The 27,362-nt window shown below is 42.0% G+C and overlaps 2 protein-coding genes across 2 annotated transcripts; both read right to left on the bottom strand. All coding sequences in view use genetic code 11, as the record gives it.

Annotated features, from left to right (window-relative positions):
• Positions 1–227: 227 nt before the first annotated feature.
• On the bottom strand, positions 228–21,083 carry EGR_02228 (Mitogen-activated protein kinase kinase kinase; the record flags this gene model as incomplete). The annotated part of the gene is made up of 16 exons (XM_024491477.1): positions 228–395; positions 847–1,107; positions 1,177–1,284; positions 1,472–1,888; positions 1,956–2,484; positions 2,556–3,078; positions 3,230–3,658; positions 3,753–4,143; positions 4,238–4,390; positions 4,578–4,735; positions 5,927–6,116; positions 6,906–7,069; positions 8,488–8,755; positions 14,430–14,522; positions 20,165–20,548; positions 20,961–21,083. 16 exons carry the CDS (start codon positions 21,081–21,083, stop codon positions 228–230), a joined length of 4,359 nt encoding a protein of 1,452 aa, XP_024353983.1.
• Positions 21,084–25,483: 4,400 nt separating this feature from the next.
• On the bottom strand, positions 25,484–26,625 carry EGR_02227 (Ribonucleoside-diphosphate reductase small chain; the record flags this gene model as incomplete). Its single annotated transcript, XM_024491476.1, has 3 exons — positions 25,484–25,645; positions 25,713–26,528; positions 26,599–26,625. 3 exons carry the CDS (start codon positions 26,623–26,625, stop codon positions 25,484–25,486), a joined length of 1,005 nt encoding a protein of 334 aa, XP_024353982.1.
• Between the last annotated feature and the right edge of the window lie 737 nt (positions 26,626–27,362).

Genomic DNA, 27,362 nt, shown 5'->3' with positions numbered 1-27,362 from the left:
AAATAGTAAGCCTCCCCAGACTAGCACAGGAAATAATCTCTGTGGTTTAATTGATAGCAGTCACTAACATAATCACAAAATGACTTATTTCTTCAATCTGTACAAAGAAGAAAAAGAAAATAATGTACTCGTAGACGAAATAGCGAAACCAGCAATGACAGTGAGAGGGATGGGGACGAATTAAATGCAGATCACATCGGGGTGGAGATGTAGCGGGGCGAGATACTTCAAGGAGCAGCAGGGATTGTGGGATTACCACCGGTCCCGTTGGCACTGTCATCTTCGGGCGAACTGAGCAGACCTTCTGGTTTATCCTTCATTCGGAAGGCTTTTCTACGGCGGCAAGGATATGAGGGAAACTCTGTAGACAACACCTCTGGTTCTGGAATAGGTGCCTGAAAAGTAGAAATGAGTCATCTGTCGGTATCAGCAATCCTGTTTTAAGGTAAAGCTACCTTGAATTAAGTAGACCTTCAAGCGCACTACAACCTAACAGTGATATCAATTTTTTGCTGAATACTTAACCATGCAGATATTTTCAATCTTCACCGTTCGGGTATCAAGCTAGCGTCATGACATCCCAGACAGGCTGTCCATACTATCAGTCCTCAAATTTTTCGGAAACATCATAGTAAATCGGTTTCCAAACCCACATGCCCATGTATTTGAAGGTATCTCGGACGCCAAAATAACTATGGTTAGGAACGAAATCCGTTCGGAGTTAGTGTTCTGATGACAGTCGTAACCAACAGAGGGTCGCCCCCAAATTAGGCTATAGATAGTCTCAATTAAGTGATCACAAGCAAGCTACTCAAGCCACTTCCATCGAAGGTATGCTCAACTCACACAGCCATTGCACCAATCTCCATCCAACTTCCCGTCATAGACAGTCTTGTAAAGTGCCTGATGGGGAAGAGTTTGGAATTCGGCGTAGAGGGTGTCAGTGTCCTCAGCAGCCTCACCGGCGCCAAAACTCAATTCGCCCGTCTCCTCCTCTTCCTCCTCAGGTAGAATGATCACCTGGTCACCGGGGTCCACAGCCACGCCCGAGGAATCAAGGAAAGAAGTGGGCGGACTATTACTGGGGTGTCGCTGCTGTTGTTGTTGCTGAAGGAATGAGGTGGGGGAAAAGAGGGGTGAGGGGGAGAAGCCACACAGGGATCGCGACAACAGCACTGACGACGTTGACCGCATACCACTTGTCATATCGATGCCGTCATCGTCATCATCGTCGTCAAGAGCCTCGCCAACCGCCGAACGATTTAGGTACCCATCCTGAGTAACCTGAGTCAAGCAAATTTCACTATAATGCAGACAGCGCGTCTCCGTCACTTCAGCCATTTAATGATTTACGAAAATGTCTATATGCTATTTTTATAAAAAAACTTCTCCGTAGCGGAATCTCACAAAACCAATAATACGATAGATGAACAATGGATACCACAATTAGGTGGTGGACAAATCTCCATACTTTGAGGTAGGCGTCTCTGGAAAGAGCGACAGGATTGTCGACGGGCAACCACGGAGAGGAGGATTGAGAAGAGGTTGTCGTAGTAGTAGCCGACGAGGACTGTCGACTTCCGCCACCCGCCGAATGGCAAACGCACTTGCAGCAGGGCTCTTGTCCGCTACCACCACCACCACCGCTACTGCCGTCTCCTCTGCCAACACCGCTGCCTGAAGGAGGCGAATAGTACACCGGGGAGAGATTATTCAACTTTCGTTGCCATGGTGATGAACTGGGTGCAGGGGCGGAGAGTTCACGTTGTGTATTCCACTGCTGGCGTGTGGGCTGTCGACTTCGATCAACGGAAACTGTTGTCAGAGCTAGAGTGGAGGATATCCGACCCAGACAAGACTGGGCTTTTCCCAACACACCGGCTGCGTGCTAATAAAGGTAAAGCTTTTGGTAAAGATAGACTGTTTCAAGAAAAAAAAACACGGCAAATGCTCACATTCGATTCATCTGTGGTGAATGGGGAAAAGGTGACTCGCGCGAAGGATGCCGAGTGTGGAGCTGTAGGAGGATAGGAACGCACAGGGGCCGCAGGGTTACAGTCGAGGAAGAGCGGTGCGATGGAGGCGACATGAAGAGCAGACCATAGAGCCAGTGGCACGGGGTTCATCGAAGCTACTCCTCCCGTCTCTTCACCCTCGTCATCCTCACCCTCAGCTTCGGTCTCATTGCTCTCCTCCCCCTTGGCCTCCATCGCCATTGCCTCATCTGGTTGGTAGAGAATATCGAGGCTCTGCGACTTTATACGAAGGACGAAGGGACGTCTGCGTACTCCGCTTTTTGTCTCTCCGTCGGATGTGGCTGAGAGGGTGCAAGGTCGTGGAATAGATGCTGCTGTTGTGGGAAGGTGGGCTGGGGGTGGGGGTATGATGTCGAGAAGCCGACGTCGAGGTCCCAAAGTGTGGTTCGATTGACGCAAGAGGTAAGGCGGCAGTGGAGGAATCTGCACGGTGGCCGAAACGTAGTTGCTACAACATTTGTGTATGTTTATAGTAGAGGGAGGAAATAGTATCAAGAAGTTTCCTGTTTCAGACCTTACCAGTGAGGTGGCTCTATTACCACCTTCCTGTTTTCCAGATCTGGACTACTTTGGACGGTCCCTTCGGGCAGGATTTGCGATGAGTCGGGTGAGACGGAATCACGCTGCTTCTTTGTCAAACCTGACGACTTCCGACTGCCAGCACTTACTCGCCGCTGTCTGTTGCGCTCTGTTTGAAAGAGCTTGTGAAGCAGGAGGCGTCTTGGCGTGGTTGACAAAGACTTGCGTTTGCCAGAGCCTCGACCGGATTGGGAGGCCGTGCCAGAGAGTGTGGAAGAGGGCGATAAATCTGATGCTGTTGTAGGAACTGAAGGTGGTAAGGGCGACAGCGGGATGGACTCGCAGGCAGGAGAGGGTGGCTTCCCAGAGCCACTGTTATGCTTGCTTCTCGAGGTGTGAAAGAGGGCAGACAAACCAATTCGGTGACGCTTTGAAGTGTTGACACTGCCATTTGCACCCGAGGTTGACGAAGTGGTGGGTTTTCGATCAGCTGGAGTGTCCGTGGGATCAAAAGCGGAGCTTCCTACGATGAAAACACAACATAACCAGAGGTACGGGCATAATTTTCCTTACCAGTGTAGTACATATATGATCAATTTCAAAATGACCAAATAATACTGTGAAAAAACAAAGTGAGGGTTCCACAATTGCTGAGGGAAATAAAATTAACTCACGCGATACAGTGTGCCGACCTTCAAGGGTGTTAAGTCTAGCCTTGGAGCACCTGATTTTTTCACAGAGCTCAGGAGCACTCTTATAGCTTGTCAAACCCCCAGTACCGCTAAATTTGGGAAACCGTTGATGTTTCTGCTGTAGTGTTTGGGATGTGATTTGCGTAAGTAGGGGAGTGGTGCCAGTGAGCCCATTCTGTGCATAAAGGAAGGCGAAATGACGGGCGATATCAGCAGCGTCTTCGGTGGGCGAGAAGACGATGCTGCTTGGATGGACGGGTGGATCCGTGGATTGGCTGTCCGTACGAGGACGAAGGTAGGATGAAGAGGCCGATCCGCTGGCGTATATCGTGGGACTGGTTGGTGAGGGAATTGAGGGTCCTACGAAGGTGTTGTAACTCCCCGGAGAAAAATTGGACCGGTAAATGGGAGCTGAAGGCAAAATCAATCAATTGCAACCATAAAGAACTCGTATCTCAAGGCCAGAAAGCGGAGGAAAGTTTGAAAAAATGTACGAGGTACTCACAATAAAGTTCGTTATTCGACTCAAAGACGAGATTGCAGGGTACGTGAAAGACATGACGAACGTCAGAGGGGTAGGAGATACCAGGACCACTTTTACTGGTCTTTCGTCCGCCATAACGACGACCGGTCGACTTCACCGCAGGTGAGTAGTCTCGTGGGGAGCACTCGGTGGTGGTAACAACACCAGCACCAACAGCAGCTGTGGTAGTTGCGGAAGGGCTCTCGCCCTCTCCCGATAACACTGACGCCAAGTTGACCGCTGACGTCTTCTGTTCATTACGACGAAAGGGGTTGTAAATGAAGGGCCTCTTTCGGGGCGCCGGTGCTGCCAGCGGTGCTGCGTTGTTGTACAGGGTGTTGGCCACGAGAACGCTGAGAATTTGATTGTCTTTCTAGAGGGAAAAGCAAAAGCGAGGCGGGGAGACACGCCAGCTTTAGACGCGATGTCTACAAAGTTAGTTAAAGAGAGGAGAGGAGAACACCCACCTGGAGCCCAGCTATAGTGCCCCGATAGCGCACCTCATTCTGCTGCAGAGTTTGGAGAGCATCGCGCATCTTGGCGTTCTCTTGCTGAAGGTATTCATTTTGCCGTCGCAAGGGAGAGCTGGCTTCACTTGAGCATGACTCGGACAAAAGGCTCTAAAACATGCGAGTTGGATGGGTCAGTTGCATCTCGGGTATCTTCCGTTCCGCATCAAAAACACATCACGTGTTTCAGCTAGCACAAATTTCAACTTCTCACTTCATTTCAAAGATCTTGCACTCTACTTATGTTGCTAATATTATTTAAGTAAACACACAACTGACAGATATATTGAAAACCCACTAATTCGGCTTCATCGGAGATTTCGCGAATCCAAGCGCTCTGAAGAGCCGTAAACTCTTCCGTGGAAAGGGAGAAGAATGAGTCATGTTGTGCATCCATAATGCGGTTGTAAATATCACAGAAAGTTGGTCGATCTGTCCGCTCGTCGGCCCAGCAAGCTAAAAAACAAGTGTTTCTTTATAAGAGCTCTGTAGTTAGAAGCGGCCAAAGGCAAACGGTATGATTAAGCAGATAATTTATTCGGACTACTCTCTTTCATTATAAGACAACAATATAGTTTTTACTTTGATTTCAACTTTAAGAAATGGATACTCAAGGGAAAAATGATTATATGTTTATATTTTGAGACTTAATCAAAAAATTGAGCAATTCGAAACTGCACTGGTCTAATTAATCACTACGAAAGACAAGCTCCTTGTGCATTTTCTCGCGATCACTCGATCAATCCTACCCATACGCCTATTATGCGGAAGTCAACCAGAGTAATATGAACTTTCCCACTCAAACGATGGAGTACAAAGTCATTATAAATTATTCGTATGGATAGGAGTTTCAGATGAATTTCAAGCAAGCAAGCAAACAGGTCAGTATTGGGAGGTATCAGCATCAGAATCACACACAGACACACACACACACATCAAAGGTGGCTAAGACCAGTATAAAAGCAACATGACGGGGGATAAATATGTCTCGGCATAGATCTGGTCTAATTGACATATAAATCTTTCATTTACCCCAAGAAATGTTTCTGATCAGTCAACCATGCAAGGCCACCAACTATTAGAGCCCGCTAGCACTTACCAAATATCTTAAAGTAGGCTGCAAGTGAAACTGAGAGATGATGCAGCGAGAACTCTTGAAACTGCAGTGATCGAAAAACTTTAATTTGCCCTGATAGACACTTATGTAGCAGAATTTCAGGTGCGATAAGTTGCCTCGTGACATATACAATAGAATAACTGAGAACGAGTTTCCCGCCTCTAATTTCGACTAATGAGCACAATACTCATCCGAGAGAGTGCTAGTTGAAACGCAACGCCAGTTAGCAGTATACGGCTGAAGTTTTGCATAAATCACATTCTGCACCTGCCTCGGTAGATAATCTAACTTCTCGAAAGCTCGTTATTGTCTGTGATGTGGAGCTCGCAATGTGTGACTTATGGCACGATTGCCCTGGAGAGACCTTGGATTATGATGTTATGGCTAATAAAAGGTTATGTAGAATTGCAAATATAGAACGCTAACCTTTAGGATGCGATTAGTTTCAATTTGCCTTTTGACAATGATGAATAAGTCAGATGGGGAATAACTGATACATTAAACATGACACGAAGGAGATAACAACTTACAAGTTAGAAGCGTACCAATAACTTCGGGGAAGCCTGCTTCTGGCCGAGGGATGAATAATTTCTGCCGATACCGGCCTATATTGACCAGTTGTTGAGCCCTATCGAACTCCTGGAAGGGTTCCAACATCGTAAAAATTTCCCACAGAACCACACCATAGGACCACACATCGGACGCCAGACTGAATATCGCCTAAAACATGCATTCAACATAAAGGTAAATATCGCCTCGGCGTTGAAGAAACTATATGAAAAGGTGAAGCTAATTCACAACCAGTCACTCAACTTAAATGAAGGTGTCCCATTATTTTGCATTACTATTTCTGAATTAAGGGCATTATAGTGTAAACAAATTGTCAGCAAGTACCTTGCCAAAAATGCGTTATTCGAGAAGCAAGGACGTACAACTCCCAATGAACGCGCGATGGTAATGTGAAATGAACATTTAAAAAAGTAACTAGAGTGCGTCTTTCGGTAAGACGTTGAATATGATTAACACCAGCTACCACACACTAAATTGTCAGGAAAATAAGAAGTGTAGAAGTATAATCGCCTGCACTAAAGTTACGACTTTTAGGGAAGCTTTATCAAGACGGTTTCTCTACTATTCGCTATCCTACACAAAACAATGTCGCCTAAGTTTTGTCCATCGAAGGATCATTCCTTAAAATGTATTCACAACTGTTTGTTGATGTTATCAAGGCAATTTGAATCACTTGTCTCCAATAGGCACCAAAGCATTCAACTCCGTGAACTTTGATGGTTACGACAGAAAGTCTATTCACATTACTGGAAGGAAGGACGTTCAAACTAACGCGACTCTATAAACACTCTCGATGTCTAAGGTTAGTTAATCACCGCATCAATCGAGACGTGAAGCCATCAAGACGGTCTATGAAGCACAAAAAATGTACACGTGAAAATGATTATTTAATTTGAATGAGAGGGTACTCCTGTGCCATTGCAGTGCGCAATGCATTACCATGCAAATGACCTCCGGAGCAGCATAGGCAGCCGTACCGATACCAGAAACGCAAGAATCAATGATGTCAGTGGGACAGGACATGCCGAAGTCGGAGATGATCAGGGTCTTGCGTATCAGATCATCTGGCCCGGGGGAGGCAACCAGAGGCTCGCGAATGAGAACTGTGGAAAATACTCGGCATTAGAAATCAGTTTTAAATACGCATTCAAGTGTTCTTTAAAGCATGTGCAAAAATCATCACGCTCGGTTTTGGGCAATTCCAATAATCAAATTGGATTTAGATAGACGGCAGAGGTTTCAGCCTGCTGAAAGGTAGATGCTTCAGACTGTCCTTTGCGGGCCCTCATGAAGGGGAAAAAAACTTTCATGCGGGACGCGAGCAGACTCAGACAGTAACTGCCATAGATTTTCTTCACGAAAAGGTATCTCTTGCTAAGTGAACATAGGCAAAAAACTAGGCAACTAGTTGACACCTAAACTCTCTAAGAAAAGCGATATCCTGCAAATTCTTGCTTGAAAAGAACGCTAAATCAGACACCACTAGATTTCAAGTTTTATTCAGTTGTGCAAAGGCTGAAACACGTCTGGTTGTTTATAACTAACGTCAACTAGGATAACTACTTTGCGCGACAAAATAGGAGCAATCAAACATGTGAACGAGACAGTAACCGAGAGACTTCATAGAAAAAAAACTTATAAAATAAACTATGGCTCAAACTTTGCGAAGTCAGTAACAGTGGGAACCTCAGTGGCTTGCACTAAAGACAGCACAGCCTATTATATCGTCATTCAGAGATACCTGCGCCTTAAATGCGTCTACGAGAATGTCCCAGCGAAATTTTCTTGCTGAGTTATAGTAATTGAAGGCATTACAGGAGGCGTCGCAATAGAATTTCGAGGAAATCTAATGGGAAAATAAATTCCACAAGCAATGACGTGGGAACTAAAGTTGCGGAAACCCAACGAAAGACTTAAGTGGAGGTTGAACTAAATCTTGGTATTAAATTTCTTGAAGTTAATTCCTAAAATGTTAATAATAGGTCAAGATCTCAATCAATAAAAAATAGTTCCCCATATAAGGCGTCTAATGAAACTATGACCAACGACGAAAACATTAAAAACTGGCACTCTGCTACGCTATAATAATCTGGGAGGAAATACCAAGACAGCAATAGAACTGGGCTTACGAACGATCATGATAAGGTTACTAAGGAAATTCGTTATTACCTATTGTAGGCAACTGGAGTTTTGTTGGTAATTGTAAGAACTCTTATTGACCTCAATGTTTCTTCCAAAACTCGGAAGATGTAGGATTTTGCCCAAAATATGTCTTTCCTTTAAATAGACTATCTAGTTTTTAAGTCTAATATAGGGAAATTCCTCTTTCCAGGGATAAAAATCTAACATCTACTTTCTCGTGCGCCGTTTTAACCTATCCAATTATCCCATGCAGTTAATAGTGTCTAATTTGCCATGGAAGCTGTATAATATTTGAATTATACACAATTCAGTACTTCATAAATTCTACGCGTTAGTCTCTATCCAATAGCAACTCAGGCGCCTAGACGGGTGGACCCACTGTTAGCAGTTTTCAGATCCCTATGGACGAGACCGGCACACTCGTGGAGGTAGCGCATGCCCTCGGCGATTTGAAGGGCCCAATCAGCGAGAGTGAGGGGTCGGATGGTGGGTCGCCGACGCACAACGGTGTGGAGAGCGCCTCCGTGAGCGAACTCCATCACCAGGGCGGGTAAATGGCTGATCGTCTCTTGGGTCTCCCACAGACCGAAGAACTCCACTACGTTTCGGTGCGCCAGCTGACCCAGATTGAAGGCCTCACGCTGAATCTACATTTTTGTGAGGAAATGTACAGTTAACTTATTAAACAGTAAGCTAATCACCGAGGGTGTACATGGTAAAGCGTTTTTACAGAGAACGATACAGAAATCCGAGGCAAAGGATATCGGGAACCAGATTTTCTTGGTATATTTGACCGAGGTTGTGGAAACCGGAAGAAACAGATGAGAGGACTGTTAATTACACAGTTGATGATGAGGAAGGCAACTAAGCTGATATAGCAGGTACCAATAAAGGATAGTAGTCATACACAATTGCTAGAAACCCAAAAAGTCTTTTAACTCGATCTCGCCAACCACAGATGCAAACAAAACCTATACCGGAAAAGGAGACTGCAGTGTTGGATCTTTTTATAAAAAAATTGCAAATTCCTTACAAATTGATATAAAGTGCTGAATGAATGAAGAAAATTTGTGCGTAGAACATGGTGCTCTGAGTTGTGAGTTCATTAATCATTATTCACTGCATTGCGGAAAATACTTTGGGAAGCGTCAAATTTACTTGAGCACACACCTTCAGAAGACCTGAGCATTACTATAAGGCGTATTTACTGAAGCCTGATTCAAGCACAGGATTCTTGTCTACCAAACGGCCTCGCAGGGCAAGTACAGGCCCTCGTCCTCCAACAATTTCATCCAGCACTTGTAGAAAATCGATGTGATAACTTGTTGGATAAGGACGTTTATCAAAGATGAACTCAAGTGGAAAAGTTTTAAAACGAATGAAAATTAGGATCGTCGGTTCGCAATGCGAGAATTTAACCAGACAAATGCGCACATGCGCGATTCCGTAGACTAGGGGAGATAAAATCAGTCACATGCAACAATAAAACTGGCCGTATCCCTGCAACACGCATTCCAAGCAGAATTTGCGGCTACTTATTTCGGCTCTTTGAGAACACTTATGATGGCAAACACTGTTCGGTCAAAAGCAAGTAGCAACAAATTGTACTATTATACGTAATTTTGACAGTTACGCTATTCAATTTTTCTCAAAACTCATGAGAATGCTAAAACTAGGATTATTACCAGCATTACCAGCAATAGTGGGTTAGCATCTGTACTTTTATATTCACTATATCCATTTCGATCGGAAGACGAAGCGGAATTATAGACTAGATTGCTTAATAAGCAATGTTTCATTGAAACAAAAATTATAGGAGTAGTACATAAACATATGATTACTCATAGAATGAAAAAAAAACAAGTAAGATAGTGCCTTGGGATTGATTAGGACAATATTTCGCATTCAGTACGCCTATCTGTTATTGCTGCTACCACTGACATTAAAAAAAGGGGAGCACCATGAGAGCCAGTATGTTGGTCACTAAAGTCACTTCAAAGGGATGGTGCCGCACGCACAAGCAGCGCAACATTAGGAACGCACACACACGCCAGACATCAGTGTTGCCCATTCAACTTCAAAGGAAACGAAACCAAGCTGCATAAAATAAACAACGAAGGCTCTAATCGTCAACGGTCAACCAGGCTGCTTCTGTTTACGAAACGGGCAGGGTGCAAGATGGTTTTACACTAGGAGAGTACAAAATTGATGGAGAAAAAAGGGAAGACATTTTGATGAAAAACTGAATAAAGTGCGGCAACAGCACCACCACTGCCACTTCCGCTGATATGATTAGCATTCGCTCAGTGACGCAAATCACAGAAATTCATTTTGAAGCCAAGTAATTGATATTGCTATCGTGGAATTTGACAGACTTTGGGAAGCTGGCAAGGCATGAAGAAGCACAAAATGGGATAAATCATGGACGGCGACGCGAATAATGCAACTGCCTGCTCCTGCTTTCCTTCGTCTGGAAACGTTTTAGGACCGGAACACTGAAGCCCACCCGATGAAGGAGGTGAATCATAATTTACATGTAATTGAGGGGAATGTAGGCCAACGAGTTACATTTACAAATAAGCGCAGCTCAGCTCCAATGATACATCAGTTGAAAAATTACAGAGATTCATGGGCCCAGAGATGGACATCGGGCAGTAATAACTAAGCTTATTCACAAAATCCTCTTTTAATCCAAGCTTTATTATTCAAAGTGCTAGAGATTACGGGTAATGGCGATTGATTTCGGTTAAATGTAAAGTAAATATTATAGGAAAGACGAACGTGTTTTATGCTGGAATTTGTAGGGATTCATTAAACCAGCATGACTTTGAAACAGAACAAATCACTCATAAGAATGCCGACTACTCAAAAATGCGAACAATAACAGAAAGCAGAGTTCAGATTCCCGGATTGGAATTCCCACGTTTTGCGATAATAATCTATCATAACATTCACGAAATAATTGCTCTGGAGTAAAATACCCCTAGAGAGACCAAACACGCACATCAAGGTCATTTATGCAATACCTTGCCAACACACAGTGCTTTAGAAAGCGTAAACGGCAGAGGATTTTGGAAAGAAGCGTTGCAATAGGGGACAAGTCAAATATATAAAAAATCCCTTTTATTGACCAAAATGTTAGATACAGTTAAGCATACGAACAAATGTCACAAACAGAAATGAATGTGTCTGAGGACGCTTATCGCTGGAAATAAAAAAAAATCACAAATCTTCTTGGGGATCACCGAAACAGTCAGATCAAATCTCGTATACAATTTTTTCAATACACAGCATAGTCAGTATAATTTTTGGCCTACGCGGATTAGAAGCTCCCAAGAGTTGGGCTTCTGAAATACTGTGGTACTTTTCCTAATCGAAGGGCACTGTTGTTTGACGATTTCAATCAAAATTGTCGCTCAGTTATGTTCATTTAGGCTTATTTTTAGCTCCTGAAGGCTTTGTTTTTAGAAAAAATGGGCCCAAGATAGATAAAGTGGAAGGACTTTCATAGAATCAAATTAGCACCGCTATCCAAATTGCTCGTATGATGGCTTGATAAATAAATAGCAAAATCACACCCGAATTAGTGAACCATTTTATTATATACTACGCGTACACGCACGTGCAGAAAAAATTCGACAGCCCTCTGTTAGCACTCACGATGCAGAACCTTACCGCCAAATAAAAGAGAGGCGTCAAACGAACAGATGCATAAGGTTTTCAAGACTTTTACCTTCACACCTATTATCAGTTTAGCATATTTAGCATAATTTTTACAATTATATGCAATCTGTGCAAAAGCAGACTAGCGCCACGTCCGAAAAGGGCATTTGATCAAATGGCGCAAGGGTCAACTAGACAGATAAACTGACCTTGCAAAGAAAGTCGGATACTTGACTAATTATTGGGTAAACCTACATGGAGGGTTGACTTGGCAAACTATACTTTGTGGTTGGATGCACCAAAATGGGAAAATCCTCAAAGAGATAATAACCTAAATTCTTTAAATGTAAATGTAATCAAATAGATGTACGGCCCAATTCGAGTAAACTCGTAGGAAGCTGATCTCATGGGGTCTCGACAAATTAAACAAATCACAGATCGGCTGTATAAAATCGAGAGGAGGATGGGTAGCCTAAGAGGGCAGCTCAATAGTGAGTAATGTAAAAATTAAGTTTGGATAAATGATTCGCAGGAAACGCAGACACATTTCCATTGGTGCATAAGACCACGGAAGCACCACTGATTAATTGGCAGCATTGAGGACCTTCACAACTACACTAGTGTGCCACAAATAAAAAAGGAAAAGGGGGTAAATATGGTTTGTAGGGCCCATGACGTTAGATGAGGAGGGTATCGATGAAGCCGCAAACTCACATCAAAAGGAAGAATCCCAGAATAAAAATAGGTACATTTTACAACGAGGAAAGTAAAAATAATGCTGGAGCAAGTGCAAAACCTACGCGAATTGTGCTCTTTATCCTAAATACGAATAACAGAGTTAGCTCTACGTACCCACGCACATCCGCAAAAAGCAATGAACACCATAGAAAACTTGCGATTAGCCATTAATACGGCGCTCGGGTAGTGGTAACAGCTATTTAGCAGCTTCTATGAATAAAGGCAGCTCAATTTTACGCAAAATTATCGGGTCATTTGGAGTGAATAGATTCTGCCCGGCGAATTCGATAGTTTTGAGACGGACTTTTATTTGCCTGTGTGTTAAAATACCAACTTCAAGTACGTCTGGGCGAAGGTAGGGACCGCTCCATAAATCAGAATTTTTTTCAAAAGTACTGGTCTGGAACAAAAAGCAAGAATTCGTAAATTATCAAATAACGTTCAAACCATTGTAAATCACTAAAATACGATCTTATTACAATTCGATGGACGCGTCTGTGCACGAGCTTCGGTGGTACTGTGGCACCAACCCATAAAGACGCAGCCAAGAATAAACGCTGCCCCTGCAACATCAAAAACTGACCAAAGTGGTGACTGTTGCTTAGGCATAAAGCAAGTCTATACACGGCAAAAATAAGTCGCTTGATTAGATTAAACGGAAGAACTCAGGAAAAGCAACTTTGATATAACTGTAAGGCAAAAAATTTATGCAGCCATGAAATACTTGATACTATTTTATCACTTCAGATGAACTACAGATGAAGGCTTAAGATGAAACAAAACTCACAGCCTCATTATATGCACAAAATTATTTTAAAATTTTGTTAGAAGTCAAACTACCCGTAGTAAAGGTGATGGAAAGATCTTGCAAGGAGGACTACAGCTCGTCAAAAGAGAAACTCTCTCGAGCACCACTTTTAATTCACTTCAATAAACACAAGCAATGCGGTCTAAAGACAAATTAGGAGAGTACATACCTAAGCAAAACTCGTTCATTTGCTGAAAGGAAAGGAAAGACGGGCGTCCTCCAATTCCTCGGTTCCTAATTAGTGCATTTCAATCAATGGGAATGTCAGACACACCGGTAGTAGATTTTGAATAAAAAGCAGAACCTAGTTCGGAATTTTTTTGAAGAGGCCAATGAATAACAATGGTAATGTTCTACTTTTTATTAGAAGGAACTGAAGCAGTAAAAATAACAACAATGACCCAAAATCAAGGAGATACAGCCACCCAAGACGAGAGGCTGACATTTTCACTATGCACCACACACAACTGCGCACAATCGTGGTGCGCAAAAATGTATTTATTAAATCGCTACTCGTAAGCCCAACTTGGTAGCAGTGCTTCTGAACTAATTCCTGCTCAAAGGTGATTCTCGGGAGTAAACATGTTGGCACTAAAATGTGCAAAAAAGGATTGTGGTGTATATTTGCATAGAGAAAAGAAAACAAACAAACAAAGTTTAAAAACACTGCCTCAGAAAAAGTCTTTAAAAAAAGAAAACGAGCAGTGCAAAATAGATATGCTTATGGTAATAAATCACCCACTCAAACTCAGGTCTGCGAAGCCCGATTAGTCGTTAGATAAAGAATTACAGCATATAACAATTTTACATGAACAATCTGTACAGGCACAATAATTGCTAAAAATACTTTTTATTAAGAGATTTTCTTATGTCTGTAATTAAGTTAAAAGGTGATGCAAACCACTTTGTGTCGATGTAATAATTGTGATTGGTATTTAGTTCTACGCCTAAGGAGTAGCAATTTGCATAGAATTCTGAAGTTGATTTAGCCCCAGTGTTGATTATCCTATTCTCCCCCCCCCCTTCCCCCCCATTTTACCATAACCAAAAGACAAACACTTCACGACTACCATCATGATCATGAAGAATGAAGTAAAGATTAAATTACTTACTTGACTAGACGCCTGATGATAAACTTTGAGCGCAACGGTTTTTTCTTGCCATGTGCCCCTGTATACCGTTCCGAAGGAGCCCGCGCCGATAGACTGAAGGAAAAAAGGTTGACATTAAACTCAAGGATTCACAATGCAACTGAGTGCGCTTCCTGCTTGACGTCAGTTAAACTAAAAAGAATAACAAGAGAGAAGGTGCGTTGAGCCTAGCAAATGAGGAACAGACAAGACCTCCAAAAAGAACAGTAATCCAATTAACACGAGTTTGGTTAATTTTTTCACTGAGAAAAATTTGCTTAAAAGTAAATGACGCCTGAGTAAGTGAGAAGAGAATGAATGCAGCCTTCATTCGGGTAGAGTAAGAGACCTGCGATCAGAATGAATTCGCGGATGAGGGAGAGTGAACAAGTAGGTTGTATTCGCCTCTACTCGCAAAAACCAGTCACATGAACACATAAAAGGGTAATCAAAGTAAGTGCGAAGCCCATGTTTTAATCACAATTCTAACTTTGTCCCCATAGTGGAATCAATGTGCCCTTGAACACAGTGTGAATAAATCCATATTGTGATGACCTGCACCAAAATTATTCAAATTAAATAATTTATGGGTCCAAAAACCCTATAATCTCTAATAAAAACTTATAAATATATGGTTAAAAGGTGCAATAGATTTGGCAGTTAAAAATTAAGGTACTGTGCTAATGCATTTGCTGATATGCCCACGGACGAGTTCGTACATATTTACGGAGATCTCGGCGATGCTAAAGGAAAATAAGGGAACGGAAACGCGACCTTGTGACAAATCAAGTTGAGCAAAAAGGCCCATTCAATAGCACCACCGAAAAAATGGTACCAGTCATCATCGCATTATGGTTTTGACACTAGACCCATGGACCTTACCTTTATGTGTACATTCTGATCAATTTAACTGGATAAAATAAGAAAAATGTTAACCAACTAGCAGGAACGATGTTAAGTAGGTACACCTTCTCTTTTATTCCTAAAATACTATTGTTTCGCTTTATCCATTGACCAAACCTAACAACCAAACACGCATACACTTAAGTATGGACGTCACAAGACGATTACATGCAGATAACGAGTCTATAAACTTACGAAACTACACTGCACAAAATAGGAAGCCTAAGTTCAGATAATATTTCAAACCAAATAATCATGCAGGCACTTCACACAAAATCGTGATCATGTTATAAATAACAATATTTTCACAATATTGCAGTCCCACCGTCATCAATACATCAAAACCACAAAGCAACGCGCTATCTTCCCAAAAGGCACATCTCAAACATCATGTAATCATGTGACTAGAAATGTGATGCAAGTGGCAAGCACAAAAGAGCACCGAAGAAGTATGGTTTTTACAGTCGTCTACATCTTTGTAGCCAAAAACGCGTGTCGTCGATAATCTGACTTGGATAGGTAGAGGTAAAATGCATAGGAGTAGCGAAAAACAACAAAAATATTTAAATAAAACTTATTAATCAGGAGCGTATATTCAGCAACTGCATTTCTATTACTAGACTTTTGAATTAAATAACCAGAGAGAATAAAGGTTTTTTTCAGATTGTTGTGCCAAAATCTCGAGAGTTCAAATGTAATTGAGACTGCCACAAATGCTATTTAGGTGTGCTACGAATTTTAATTTAACAAGGGCATAACTTTTTCTAATTTCAAATCTCACCAAACTTCTGACGATTTACCATCCCATCAATAAAGAAAGCAATAAGGTTGACACAACTGATGGTCACAAAAGCGGCAAAAGTGATATTGTGTATCAGACAGCAGGCCAATTTTGCAATTGTCCGTGACTTTGAATCAGCACGAGACTTTGAACACTTAAGCAGAACTAAAGCCACGGAACATGGTAATTATGATTACCATCGTGAAGATCCAGAACCCCTGAAAACGCTTTAAAACAGCCAAAACGTAAATGAAGATATCAGTCAAATAGCTCTAGTTTCGACTACTGTGATAAGAACAAAGTCAATTGCTCGATAATCCACAATTAATATCAATGATAAGGGAGTGCTTTTCCATAATTTACCTGAAGGGTAAAGGAAATAGGGAAGTGGCTACCATTTCGCTATCGGATAAACGTCACATTTAACCCCCTTTTAAAGGTGTAACCCATCTTCACCATTAAGAGCAATTTCGCGAAGAAAATAAGGCCATCAAACTGACAGAAATGAAGACAGACAAAACGGATACGGCCAGCTATGTCAAATAAAGAAGATTTTAAATTCATCAGTTATGTTTACAATGTATGTTTCAAGTGGATGGAATGGAATATTTTGGTTTTTTGGTTAGGAAAAGAAGAACACTAATTATTTTAATTTACATTAAACCATTGATAGAAGCATTAACTTCTACTATAAATTAGCATGTAGGTGTAGGACATTGAAACATTCACTCATGGAATTGGACTAAGTAGACTGCCTTTCAAAAGGAGTCTTTTCCTTATGAATGTCCAACCTGGATGCCTTAGCCGTTGCTATTAACCTGATGAAGAAACAACAAGACAGGTAGGAAGCCAGGCTCTTAAGTGTCCCCGTTAGCATTTACCTGGGGATGTGTGAGAAGCTCCCCACCCATTTGTTAGAGTCCGTGTACTTCAGGAGTAATGACAAGCTTGACAGTTGAAACAGGCACTGTCAAAGACTTGCAATCAACCCATTCTTAAACAAAATTTGAAGGCAGAGTAATCATTTAGATACACCTAATCTGACATGGTACTAAGAAACTGTTCCAAGTGGCTGGACACGAGACCTTAGGGGTGAGGAGTCAAGCGGATTAGTAAAAGAAAATAAAGAGACCCAAAAGCGAAGACGAAAAACGACTGACGGGGCACTTAGTGATGGGAAATGAGGAAAAAAGCATAAACATAGTCGAGTCGTGATTACTGATAACGGTATTCACTCGGCACTGAAGGGTTGTCGTTAGTAAAGGTCACCATGAAGAAAGCGGAATTAGCACACGCACAAGTTCGTGCGGATTACGGAATGAGGCCGACCGGCCAATCGTAATCAAAGCCAACCTATATATACGCTTCATTTAAAGATTTTCATCCAAAATAAACTTCTTTTGGGGTTAGATTAAGAGTGCAAGTATATGCTCAACAAATTCCTGCCATTTGAGCAACCATTGGACAAACGTGTCCACAGAGTGATGGAGTGAGACTGAGAGTTAAAATGTAGTAAGCCAGTGATAGCGACCCAAAACACGGTCCACCTGGTTGATAGGTGCGGCTGGTGCAGCACAGGAATAGTGTTACATAAGTGTGCATATGCTAACGTCCTCAAAAACTGTGAAGACAGTTGGACGCTTGAATCACTGAAACGTAATGCAGAATAGTGGGTTTCAAGCAAAAAAAATTCGTAAATTCCCTGTTTAATGCGTGCACGCAAGTGTTCAGGAAATCCTTCTAGACCCCTCACAAAAAGGGGTTCAATCTTGCCAAGCTTCCGGGTGTCTAGCCGAAGTGAAGTACAATCGCAATTAAAAACGCGGCAAGAGTTAAGTCATGTAATTCGCCTGGTTTCTGAAAACAAACTTAACTAAAACATGCAGGAAAATTTGAACCTTCCCATGTATATTTTCCAGATTTCTATGGGAAAGCCTAAGTGCAAATCGTGAGACGGATTGCTTAATAACCCCCGAAATGGAATGAGGTTAAATAAATTAGAGGTGGCAAAAAGTGCCAATGCAAGGACGATGACCTTTAAAGCCAAAATGAAGAAAAAACTTCAGTATCTTTTAAGTGCCAATTATTTAAAGTAACTTCAAAGACTTGTGTATTACAATAATTCATCATAACTAACCGGAACCTACCAAAAAATAGTACTGCACCAAAGACAAATCAAACGACCTTGCTCCATCAAAACCACTGCAATGTTGCGCATTTCAGAATCAAAATGAACTAGAGGAGAAAAGTCTGTCATAGTTTTACTTGAGCTTAAAGGGCATTTGAAAGTGTGCCTGAGCTAAACTTTTGAAGAAGGTTAATGATTGTTTGAATGCTATAATTAACAGGTACTCAACTATGGAAATCAGCTTCGATCAGGCATCAATTTTGTAGCACCAAAAATATGGGTAACAACTTAGACAAGTTCAATCCCAACAGAATCCTAGTGTATGTAATATCATACATTTTCAAATAAAATTGACATTTCATCACTTAATAAATCACATATTCTAGATTCATGCGTTCAATTAATGGGTGAGTTTTGTATTTCATTTGCAGTAAATACCGCCTCGAGAAGATGGATGGAAATTATACACATTCACGGAACTGAGAACAAGTCTGGTTTTGAAACTTCCACCGTTAAATATAGGAAAGTAGTAAAAGTGGGTATCCAAAGCCACGCTTGAAGCATTGCGTGTAAATACCGTTTTGTGCGCGTAAGCAGATAATATACATGCGCTTACATGAATGTGCATAAAATAAAAGGGTTTAGCCGCCTTTGTTAAGACAAACAAATTCAGGGTAAGCTGTGATGTGATGTGGGAAAAGAAAACAAACATTTTAGCAAAATAGCAACCCACAGAATTGAGCAAACACCGGCAGACCTAAGTGGAAACCGGAAATATAGCGACAATGTAGCTTTCAATGAAGCTCGCATTTTCGGCTTACGTTTCAATGTACCTATTCAAGACACAAAAACGGCGAGCTTCGAAAGGTAGGATCCCGAAATTATTGAATGACTACGCACTTAGCTAAAAGGGGCAAAGTAATCAAGAAATGTACGTCCAATTTTGCATGATTTATGCACTACTGCAATGCTCATAAAACACCTCCAGACAAGGATTATAACCGTAAACAGTTTTGCCACTGATTTCTGAAAATAGACTTTGAAATGACACTAAGTTCCTGTTATTTCAATCCCTTCTGGTGTTTAAGCAAGTGCTTGTAAGTACACGTTTACCAAAGTTAATTTAGATTGTGCGCACTTTGCATGCATAATCCCCATCCATCCAACCGGTGATGCACACGCGAGTGCGCGTGGCTCCTATCTAGAAAGAGGCAACCTTCAATTACCTCCATACTTTAAATGTATGGAATACGCATAGGTCGTGCGATCTGGAAGGAAACCACAATCAACACTCCAATTCAAATTTAGAGGTAGAAATGCTTCTCCAGCGCGTAAACAATATGAGGCAACCATCTCAAAAATGATGCGGTGATGAGGCAATTATGGATGAATTTACTTTATCAAGATCAAAAATGAAAAGGGCACCAATTTTTAGCAAGAATGCATTCAACAACCACGAGATATATCTGTCCGGTGAAGTCGGCATGTTTTAATCAAGGCGCCTGCCGAAAGATTGCACATTGCTGTAGTCACTAACTAGTCGATGCGCGGTAAACTATTGACAGTTTAAATTCAAGCGTTTTAAGAAAATCATACCAGTCAAATGCCTCGCTTAGGGATGCAGAATTACCACAAAAAAGTTTGACTCTTTCCATGCACTTAATAAAAAAGCATGAAAGGCTAGTTACATCGGACGAAAAAGTAAGGAATGAAGAAACACTTCACTTTACATTCGATGAGTTATCGTCACATTTGATAAAAGTCGACATGATAACGGATCAGGCATGAAATTAAGGTATCAAATATGCAGGAGTTGAGTATCCATAATTAATAGCCACGAATTATGCAAAGATGTTGGCATACGTCTCAGAAAATCAAATGACGGAAAAGGAAAGAGCCACTTACCTCCCCAAGTTTGATGTCCTCAAATTTAATGACCCGTAGATGTGACAAGCTTTCCTTCAAATCATCGACCTTGCCGTTTTGACGTATCCGAAAATCTCCATCGCCATCTCCGGTTCCACGTACTGAGTCCGTGAGCAAAAGTGGTGTAGGAACACGGTTGGGGACAAGAGTTCCATCCATGGGAAAGGAGCAAGAAGAGTCCCGCAGTGAGGAGTTATGTCCCTCTGACAGATTACAGTAGCTTTGGAGACGGTTGTCATCACTTTCAGGGCTAGCCACCTGGAGCTGAACGTAGTTGGCGGGGAAAACACCGACTTTCCCGTAACTGTCCTGGCCAACCCACCAACCCTCACTTCCTGACACTTTAGGATCGATAGATAAAACCTAACAAAAAGCGAGACATGTGAAAACTAAAAATAAAGTTGGGCTTAATCAGGATGCATGTTTACTCAAAGAGGCAAAATTTCAACGACTAGATAAATGTAAGTGAACACATTTCTGGTCAGGTTTGGTGAATAACGCAAATGATTCGCCGTCCCAAAAAACCAAAATTCCTCCTAAAAATAAACATGTCAGGCAATGGTAAACTAACCAAAAATTAGTGGAGTGTGTAAAGTAATAAACATGGGCCAAAAATGTGAATGAAGTCCCAAGGCCAAATTTGGTCATCATTTATGCTAAGTAAAGACATACCTAAACATTACTTCACATAGAAAGATGGAAAAGCAATAAGGCCCAAAGACCGCAATGGTATATAACGCTTCTGAAAAACGAAAAAGTATCACACATAGATAACCTGAACTGCTTGGCCAGTGGTGAGACAAAGTTCGTCATCACATTTCGGCCGGTATTTAAGTAAAGCCACAGCCCGATGCGAAGAAGACTGAGGTTTCGAAATGCTTGCAGTGATTGCCGACATTATTGCCGAATTTTTGCCACAACTGCGTGCGTAACTGAGAGAACCAAGGATAATACTAACCTTAGAACATTAACTTGAGACAAGTGTCATAAAATGTAATGCCCTCCACGGTAAAAATGGTCTTCTCAGAGTAGTAGAGACCCAACAGACCATCAAACCAGGACAGTAAGTGGCAAACAAGCTGTGCTAGAACGCTGATTGGTCTGTTTAGGGATGAAGACCTATTAGACCAGTCATTCAAACAAGTTCGCCTCAAATATAATATTTTCACTGCACTACTTCTTGCTGCGTTAAGCAAAAATGATTTCGCCTACATACCTAATTATTTTGTTTTACCTGAGCGTCGTCTTAAACAAACGCATTTGCTCCTAATTTGTCATCGGTAAAATAGTGAGTGCAGCAATTCCACCTTCCCTTTTTAGGGCTCGCTTTGTTGCTATCCTTAAGGTGTATCAAAAATATACATATATTATAGGGGTACGTGAGCACTAACATGTGTCTGTTTCTCCTGGTCCTACAAGGCAATGCAACTGCACAAACGGTGTATTTATATGGTGATTTAGAACTTATTTTAGCTGCATCCCGAACTCCGCGGGTACTCTGACCTCTGCTCTATGATATGGCCTCCAGATCATGCCAGTGACCTTTTGACTCTACTGTATGTTAGTTGTGTGCGTTCCTCAACAGAACTTTGGCTTAATGCGAATTTAAGATAGACATGGGGCGCCACAAATCTCTGGAACCGTAATGGGGCACACTAATGTAAAAGAATATTATATTATAAATTTATGTGAGGATTAGGGGCTGTGCGAGTGGGTGGAGAACCATTCTATCAAACAAGTGTACAAACTGCAGAGACCGAAGTGCCTCCTCAATGAAATGACATTGACCACAACATCGATATCGTCCAGTACTGATCGCGCTTTGCTTGTACGAGGTTAATGGCGTCACTTGTCCATAAACGTTCTAAGTGTGTTGAAGTATGCTGACGCTTTATTATGCGTCATATCATTCTCAGAAATATTTTCTTATTTAATGGGAGTAATCGGGGTTCAGGTAATGCTTGAATTGTAAGTATTTAGTGAACTTTTCTTTTGGGTCCACAATTAATTTTCCACAGTGAAATATAACACCTTCAAATTATCATATAAAATCTGGATTCTAGGATAGGATACACAGGTAATGTAGCGCCTTGAGACTTCTCTGAACACGAAAGATGACAATAATCTGGCAGAATATGTGTTGTTGCGTATAGTAGGGCTTGAGCCTACTGGAAAGGCCCGGATCACAGGCTCAGTGGTGAAGGTACAATAGTGGAGCACTTAAGCTTCCCGCGACCAAAATCGGCAGTTAAATAAGAGGTTAAAGAATTGCAATGAGTTTTAGCAAGCATTTGCTCAAATAACATTAATTCCACGCAGCGAAATCGGCGACAAAATTTAAATGACTTTACGGTTTCGTATACCACGAAAACTGTTCTTCATGGAGAATTTTGGAATAAGTGCGTGCCCTAAGATCTGTGGTACCAAAAGCCGTCTCAATTTACAGGTAATTTTGCCTTATTGCGTGCATTAATTCCCAACGAGTATAGCTAAAAATGAGAAAAAATTATCCTTTAATATGTGCGCGCTTAAATTGCATCAATATGCTTGTTCAAGAATATGATCGCAAATATCCAAAAGAAACCTACTTTTGACCACTAATTTGCTTCCCTGTTTCTTATGATTGATTCAACTCAAGTCGCGACCGTCGCCGCATGGAAGCACTTTCATGGTAGAATCACTGTTGTCGTAACTGTAGGTTGTATTGGCCCCATCGACGAGTCCGTACCCCCAAGGGTTTATTTGTGCATATGCTGCAACGCATGTATTCAATTTCAAATTATTCCCCTCTTATCGGCTGTCTCAATCCACGCCCGCATTACTTAAACCACAAAAATCGCAATAGATACATGTAATGCAGCCGCTTAGTGGGTTTTTTGAAGTACAATACACTACATTTCCTTCCATTTTATTGTGCAGAGGAAAATGCTACCGTAAAAGACTTCCCATAGTTGTGAAAAAAGGTAAGACTGAAATCCGATCATAGAAATTTATTTGAGTGACGGGTTAGTAAACAAATGTGGGTCACGTGATACGTTGGACCATTTCCTGCCCTTGAAGTGTTAAAATAATTCCATGGTAAAACCGTACCACCCGGACTGTGTAATTTGCGACCCCAATTGAGCCTGAGCAAGGCGACGCCAGCATCCGGGGTCGGTGGGCCTAGCATCCATCAACGAGGATACACGTCTAGACGTGGGCAAAGGCGGCTTTTCATTTCCTACTTTAGCTCCACATGACTTTCATTTGTTTTTGATAAATTTTGGATGGACCGCTTAGGAAGTTAAGCAGAGTTATATCTATATTAAGAGTGGAAGTGATTTTAATGCGTAGGGTATAAAACTGATAGTGAGGAGTTATGGGATTAGATCAGGACTAGTGGTCTAGGTATGACCAATAGCTCCATTTCTGTCAGATTAGTATGCTACACATTTATATGATGTGACTTGAATGAGCAATGAATTACCGCGATGCTTACACACGACAGCACCTCACTTTAAAGACGAGCTAACAATCGTTTTTAAGGTGTTCCATACTACTTGCTTAACTTCCCAATTCACCAATCTTGCATGATTGATAAACTCACTTCCCTCAACGAGGAACTTGGAGCACCGCTAGTGCCCCGATCGCTTTGGGGGGCAACTTGCACTCACCTGCAGCCGATGGAGCAGTACTCGATGGATTTCGTAACACGTGGCGACTGAGGCTGCCAAAAGGCGGCGGGCTCAATCCGTCGGAGTTGAACAAAGGCCATGAGCCGTTATCCACTTGTGGAAGACCCCTCCTCACTGCCAATCACAGGTGGAAGGCCCGGAATGTGCACGAAGGAGGGAACATTGATCGGCCCGCCGGGTATTGTTGGCATATGTGTGATCATATGTTAATTATATTTCCGTCCATTTTCAGCAATGGAGGTGTACTCAATCATCCGAAACTGCGGATCCCCGCGTAATTTGAATTCTTGGGAAAGTATATTCAGCTGTAGTAAGATAGAACATTTACAAAAAGTCGGTCTTCCAATCATCCATTGAAGGCGAACATGGGTTGGATGCATCTGTCGAATCGCGCCAGATTTAAAGCCTGAATTCTACACACTCTCTTTTCCAGAAAACAAATTTCATTCCATCGGTACTGCTACTTGAAATGCTGACTAAAATCACTCTTTACTGATACAACCATTTCTGACCGGACGAATTAATTGTAAAGCGTAGCTTTAGTTCAAGAAATGTCAAGCTTTTAAAAACTGCTGTGAACTGGGTCGGTTGGAAGTAGGTATTTGTCGCAGATATTGAGTAGAGCATCGCTAAGTTTATTTCCTTCATAAAGAAGTGTGCCTTTGAACCTATTTCACCACTGGTAGTGGTTATTTTCGAGCGAAAAACATGGGTGTTTTAGATAATTGAGATGTACATTGAGTTATAAGATGAATTTTCAACTCCATTAAATGCGAATTCATAAGATAGGTACAGTTCACTGCCCCAAAATGTCTGAAGTAGGTGCTCAATTGCATCGTCTAAAGATGCGGCAAGGGACTTCCCTAGATCTAGTGCCTTTGGGGGTTGGTTCGCAGCCTTGATGGACGATTTGCGCAGGCCGGGATGGCATGTGGTAGAGCCAATCCACTGAGAGTGCGCGAAAATGACGTCATGGAGTAAGGACTTGGGCATGACCCACGAAGTCAGTTAGGCATGCAACTTGCTGCACTTGGGTCCTAATAGGAGACCAGTCACAAAAAACACCCGTAAAATCACAAGTCCCGAGATCGTGGTGTTGATGCGCCAGCAAAGCCTCAGGAACACAGCAGTATTATTTCAAATTATTCCAAGTGTTCGAGACCTGGCTTTATTCAAAAACATTCATCGCATATTTTACACCTAAATAAGTAATCGACTGAATTTAACAAACCCCACCAGGGGCTGCATTCGTCAAGACCCACGCTGACTTAGTATACGACGAAGATCACTTGTTAGCAAAGATATGTTTAAAAAATGCCGTAATCCCAACCCCATTACTGCCTTTCAACACAGACGACCGCCCAATACTCGTCGTAGCGGCAAAGGCGCCGTGCTGCCTTCCCTGGAAAATGGTCCCAAAGCCAGGACACGGTGCCTGAGGGCAGAGCCCACCATTCTAAATAATATTCTCTCAAGCCTTTCAGACACCATGATCGCTCCCCGAATTACAAAACTGACTTCCAGGCTTCACCTGGGTCAAGGCAAGATCGCAGCAGCCACAGACACTCTCATAGGGGAATGGTAAAGGCTTTAATCGTTACAAAAATTTAATTACAAAAAACACTTAGAAATCCTCATCAGTAGTAAACTTGTGAGTGTCTTCACCTCTCATGCGCGACATGACGCCGGCACGTTGATACTCTGCGACACGCTTCTCAAAAAAGTTGGTCTTCCCTTCTAGAGAGATATTCTCCATGAAATCGAAAGGGTTATTATCCTTGTATATCTGAAAAAGGGAGTTCACTCCATAAATGGAAAGGTGGGAATAACACTAGCGCCAACTAAAAGCTAACCTTATCGTATCCCAGCTCTGTAAGTAGCCGATCGGCAACAAACCTTATGTATTGGCACATTAGGCGACAATTCATGCCAATAAGATTGACAGGTAATGCGTCTGTGAGAAATTCGCATTCAATGCTAACCGCCTCCCTCATAATGTCATAAACTCTTTCTGCCGTAGGTTTGTTGACAATATGTTTAAAAATAAGGCATGCAAAGTCGGTGTGGAGGCCTTCATCCCGGCTGATCAACTCGTTGCTGAAGGTGAGGCCTGGCATGAGACCGCGCTTCTTGAGCCAAAAGATAGAAGCAAATGAACCAGAAAAGAAAACGCCTTCAACAGCAGCGAATGCCACTAGCCGCTCGGCGTATGGAGCCTTCCTATTTGCAATCCACCTAAGAGCCCAATCGGCTTTCTTAGCAACACATGGCAGCGTCTGAACGGCGTTAAACAAAAAGTCGCGTTCCACTGGATCCTTAATGTAGGTATCAATCAGAAGAGAGTACATTTCGGAATGGATGTTTTCGACGGCGACTTGCATCCCGTAAAAACAACGAGCCTCGGGAATTTGGACTTCGTTACAAAAGTTCAAAGTTAGATTTTCATTAACGATGCCATCACTGGCTGCAAAAAAAGCCAAAACATAAGATATGAAATGACGTTCGCCATCATTAAGGCCTTCCCAATCAGTGAGGTCCTTCGCCAAATCGACTTCCTCAACTGTCCAAAAGGAGGCAACAGCTTTCTTGTAAAACTCCCAAATGTCATGATATTGGATGGGCATCACAACGAATCTTCGAGGATTGGGAACAAGTAAAGGTTCCACAGCCTAGAAACACAAAAAACTTCAAAAAGGATTATCAAAACCTCATTGCAGAGGCTAACGGAAATTAACATACGACATTCTCCTTGCCCTCAGACGCCATCAAGACCACCAGGAAAAGTAGAGTACGCTTTTTATAACCTGCACGTGTTGGCCTAGGAGGCCCATGGTGGTAAGATAAAACAAGCTAGCAAAGTTCATTTATTGCATAAAACTGTGGCAGAGTACATTTAAAGGGAAGCATACAGTTGTAAAACTTGCTTGAAAGCGGTACAAAATTTTTCATAGAATTACTCTGTGTGTGCGGTACGCAAGCACCTATATACCAAGAAGACGTTAGATCACATAGTATCGCCTCATCAGAACGATACATAAATCACTTATTCATGTCGTTGTGCAAAATCGCTTTCCCATATATTTTTCAACTGACGATGTAAAATGGCCAATAACCCAGAAAATCTATTCGTTCTCTGCTACTGCAATTACTGTTAACAAATTACCTTTCTGGATTTCAATCTGTAGGCATAGTATTCCTGTAATTTTTGGTTCATCTATCGCTTTGCATGGTCGAAGTCACATCAGCTACACCCTAGGATCTCAATTGGTTTCTCGTAGCGTTGTTTGCTCTACGCCTTCATGCTTCGCTTAAGTTTCCCCCCCCCCCTTTCACCACATTGTACTCCAGGTTGTTAGCAGCCTCCCATCCCCGTCCGTTAGTAACGTACTCCCCACCACTTTACCAAATTCTCACGTCTTCATGGAAGACTGTAAATTGGACGCTGCTGCTATTTACAACCCTCCATGCCGGCGAATAAAGGTAGGTCCTCCGGAGGCCTCTTC

This window comes from Echinococcus granulosus, assembly GCF_000524195.1.
Source record: "Echinococcus granulosus chromosome Unknown EG_S00010, whole genome shotgun sequence".
NCBI lineage: Eukaryota > Metazoa > Platyhelminthes > Cestoda > Cyclophyllidea > Taeniidae > Echinococcus > Echinococcus granulosus.
Note: the sequence above shows the minus strand (reverse complement) of the source record. Positions and strands in the feature narration are given on the sequence as shown.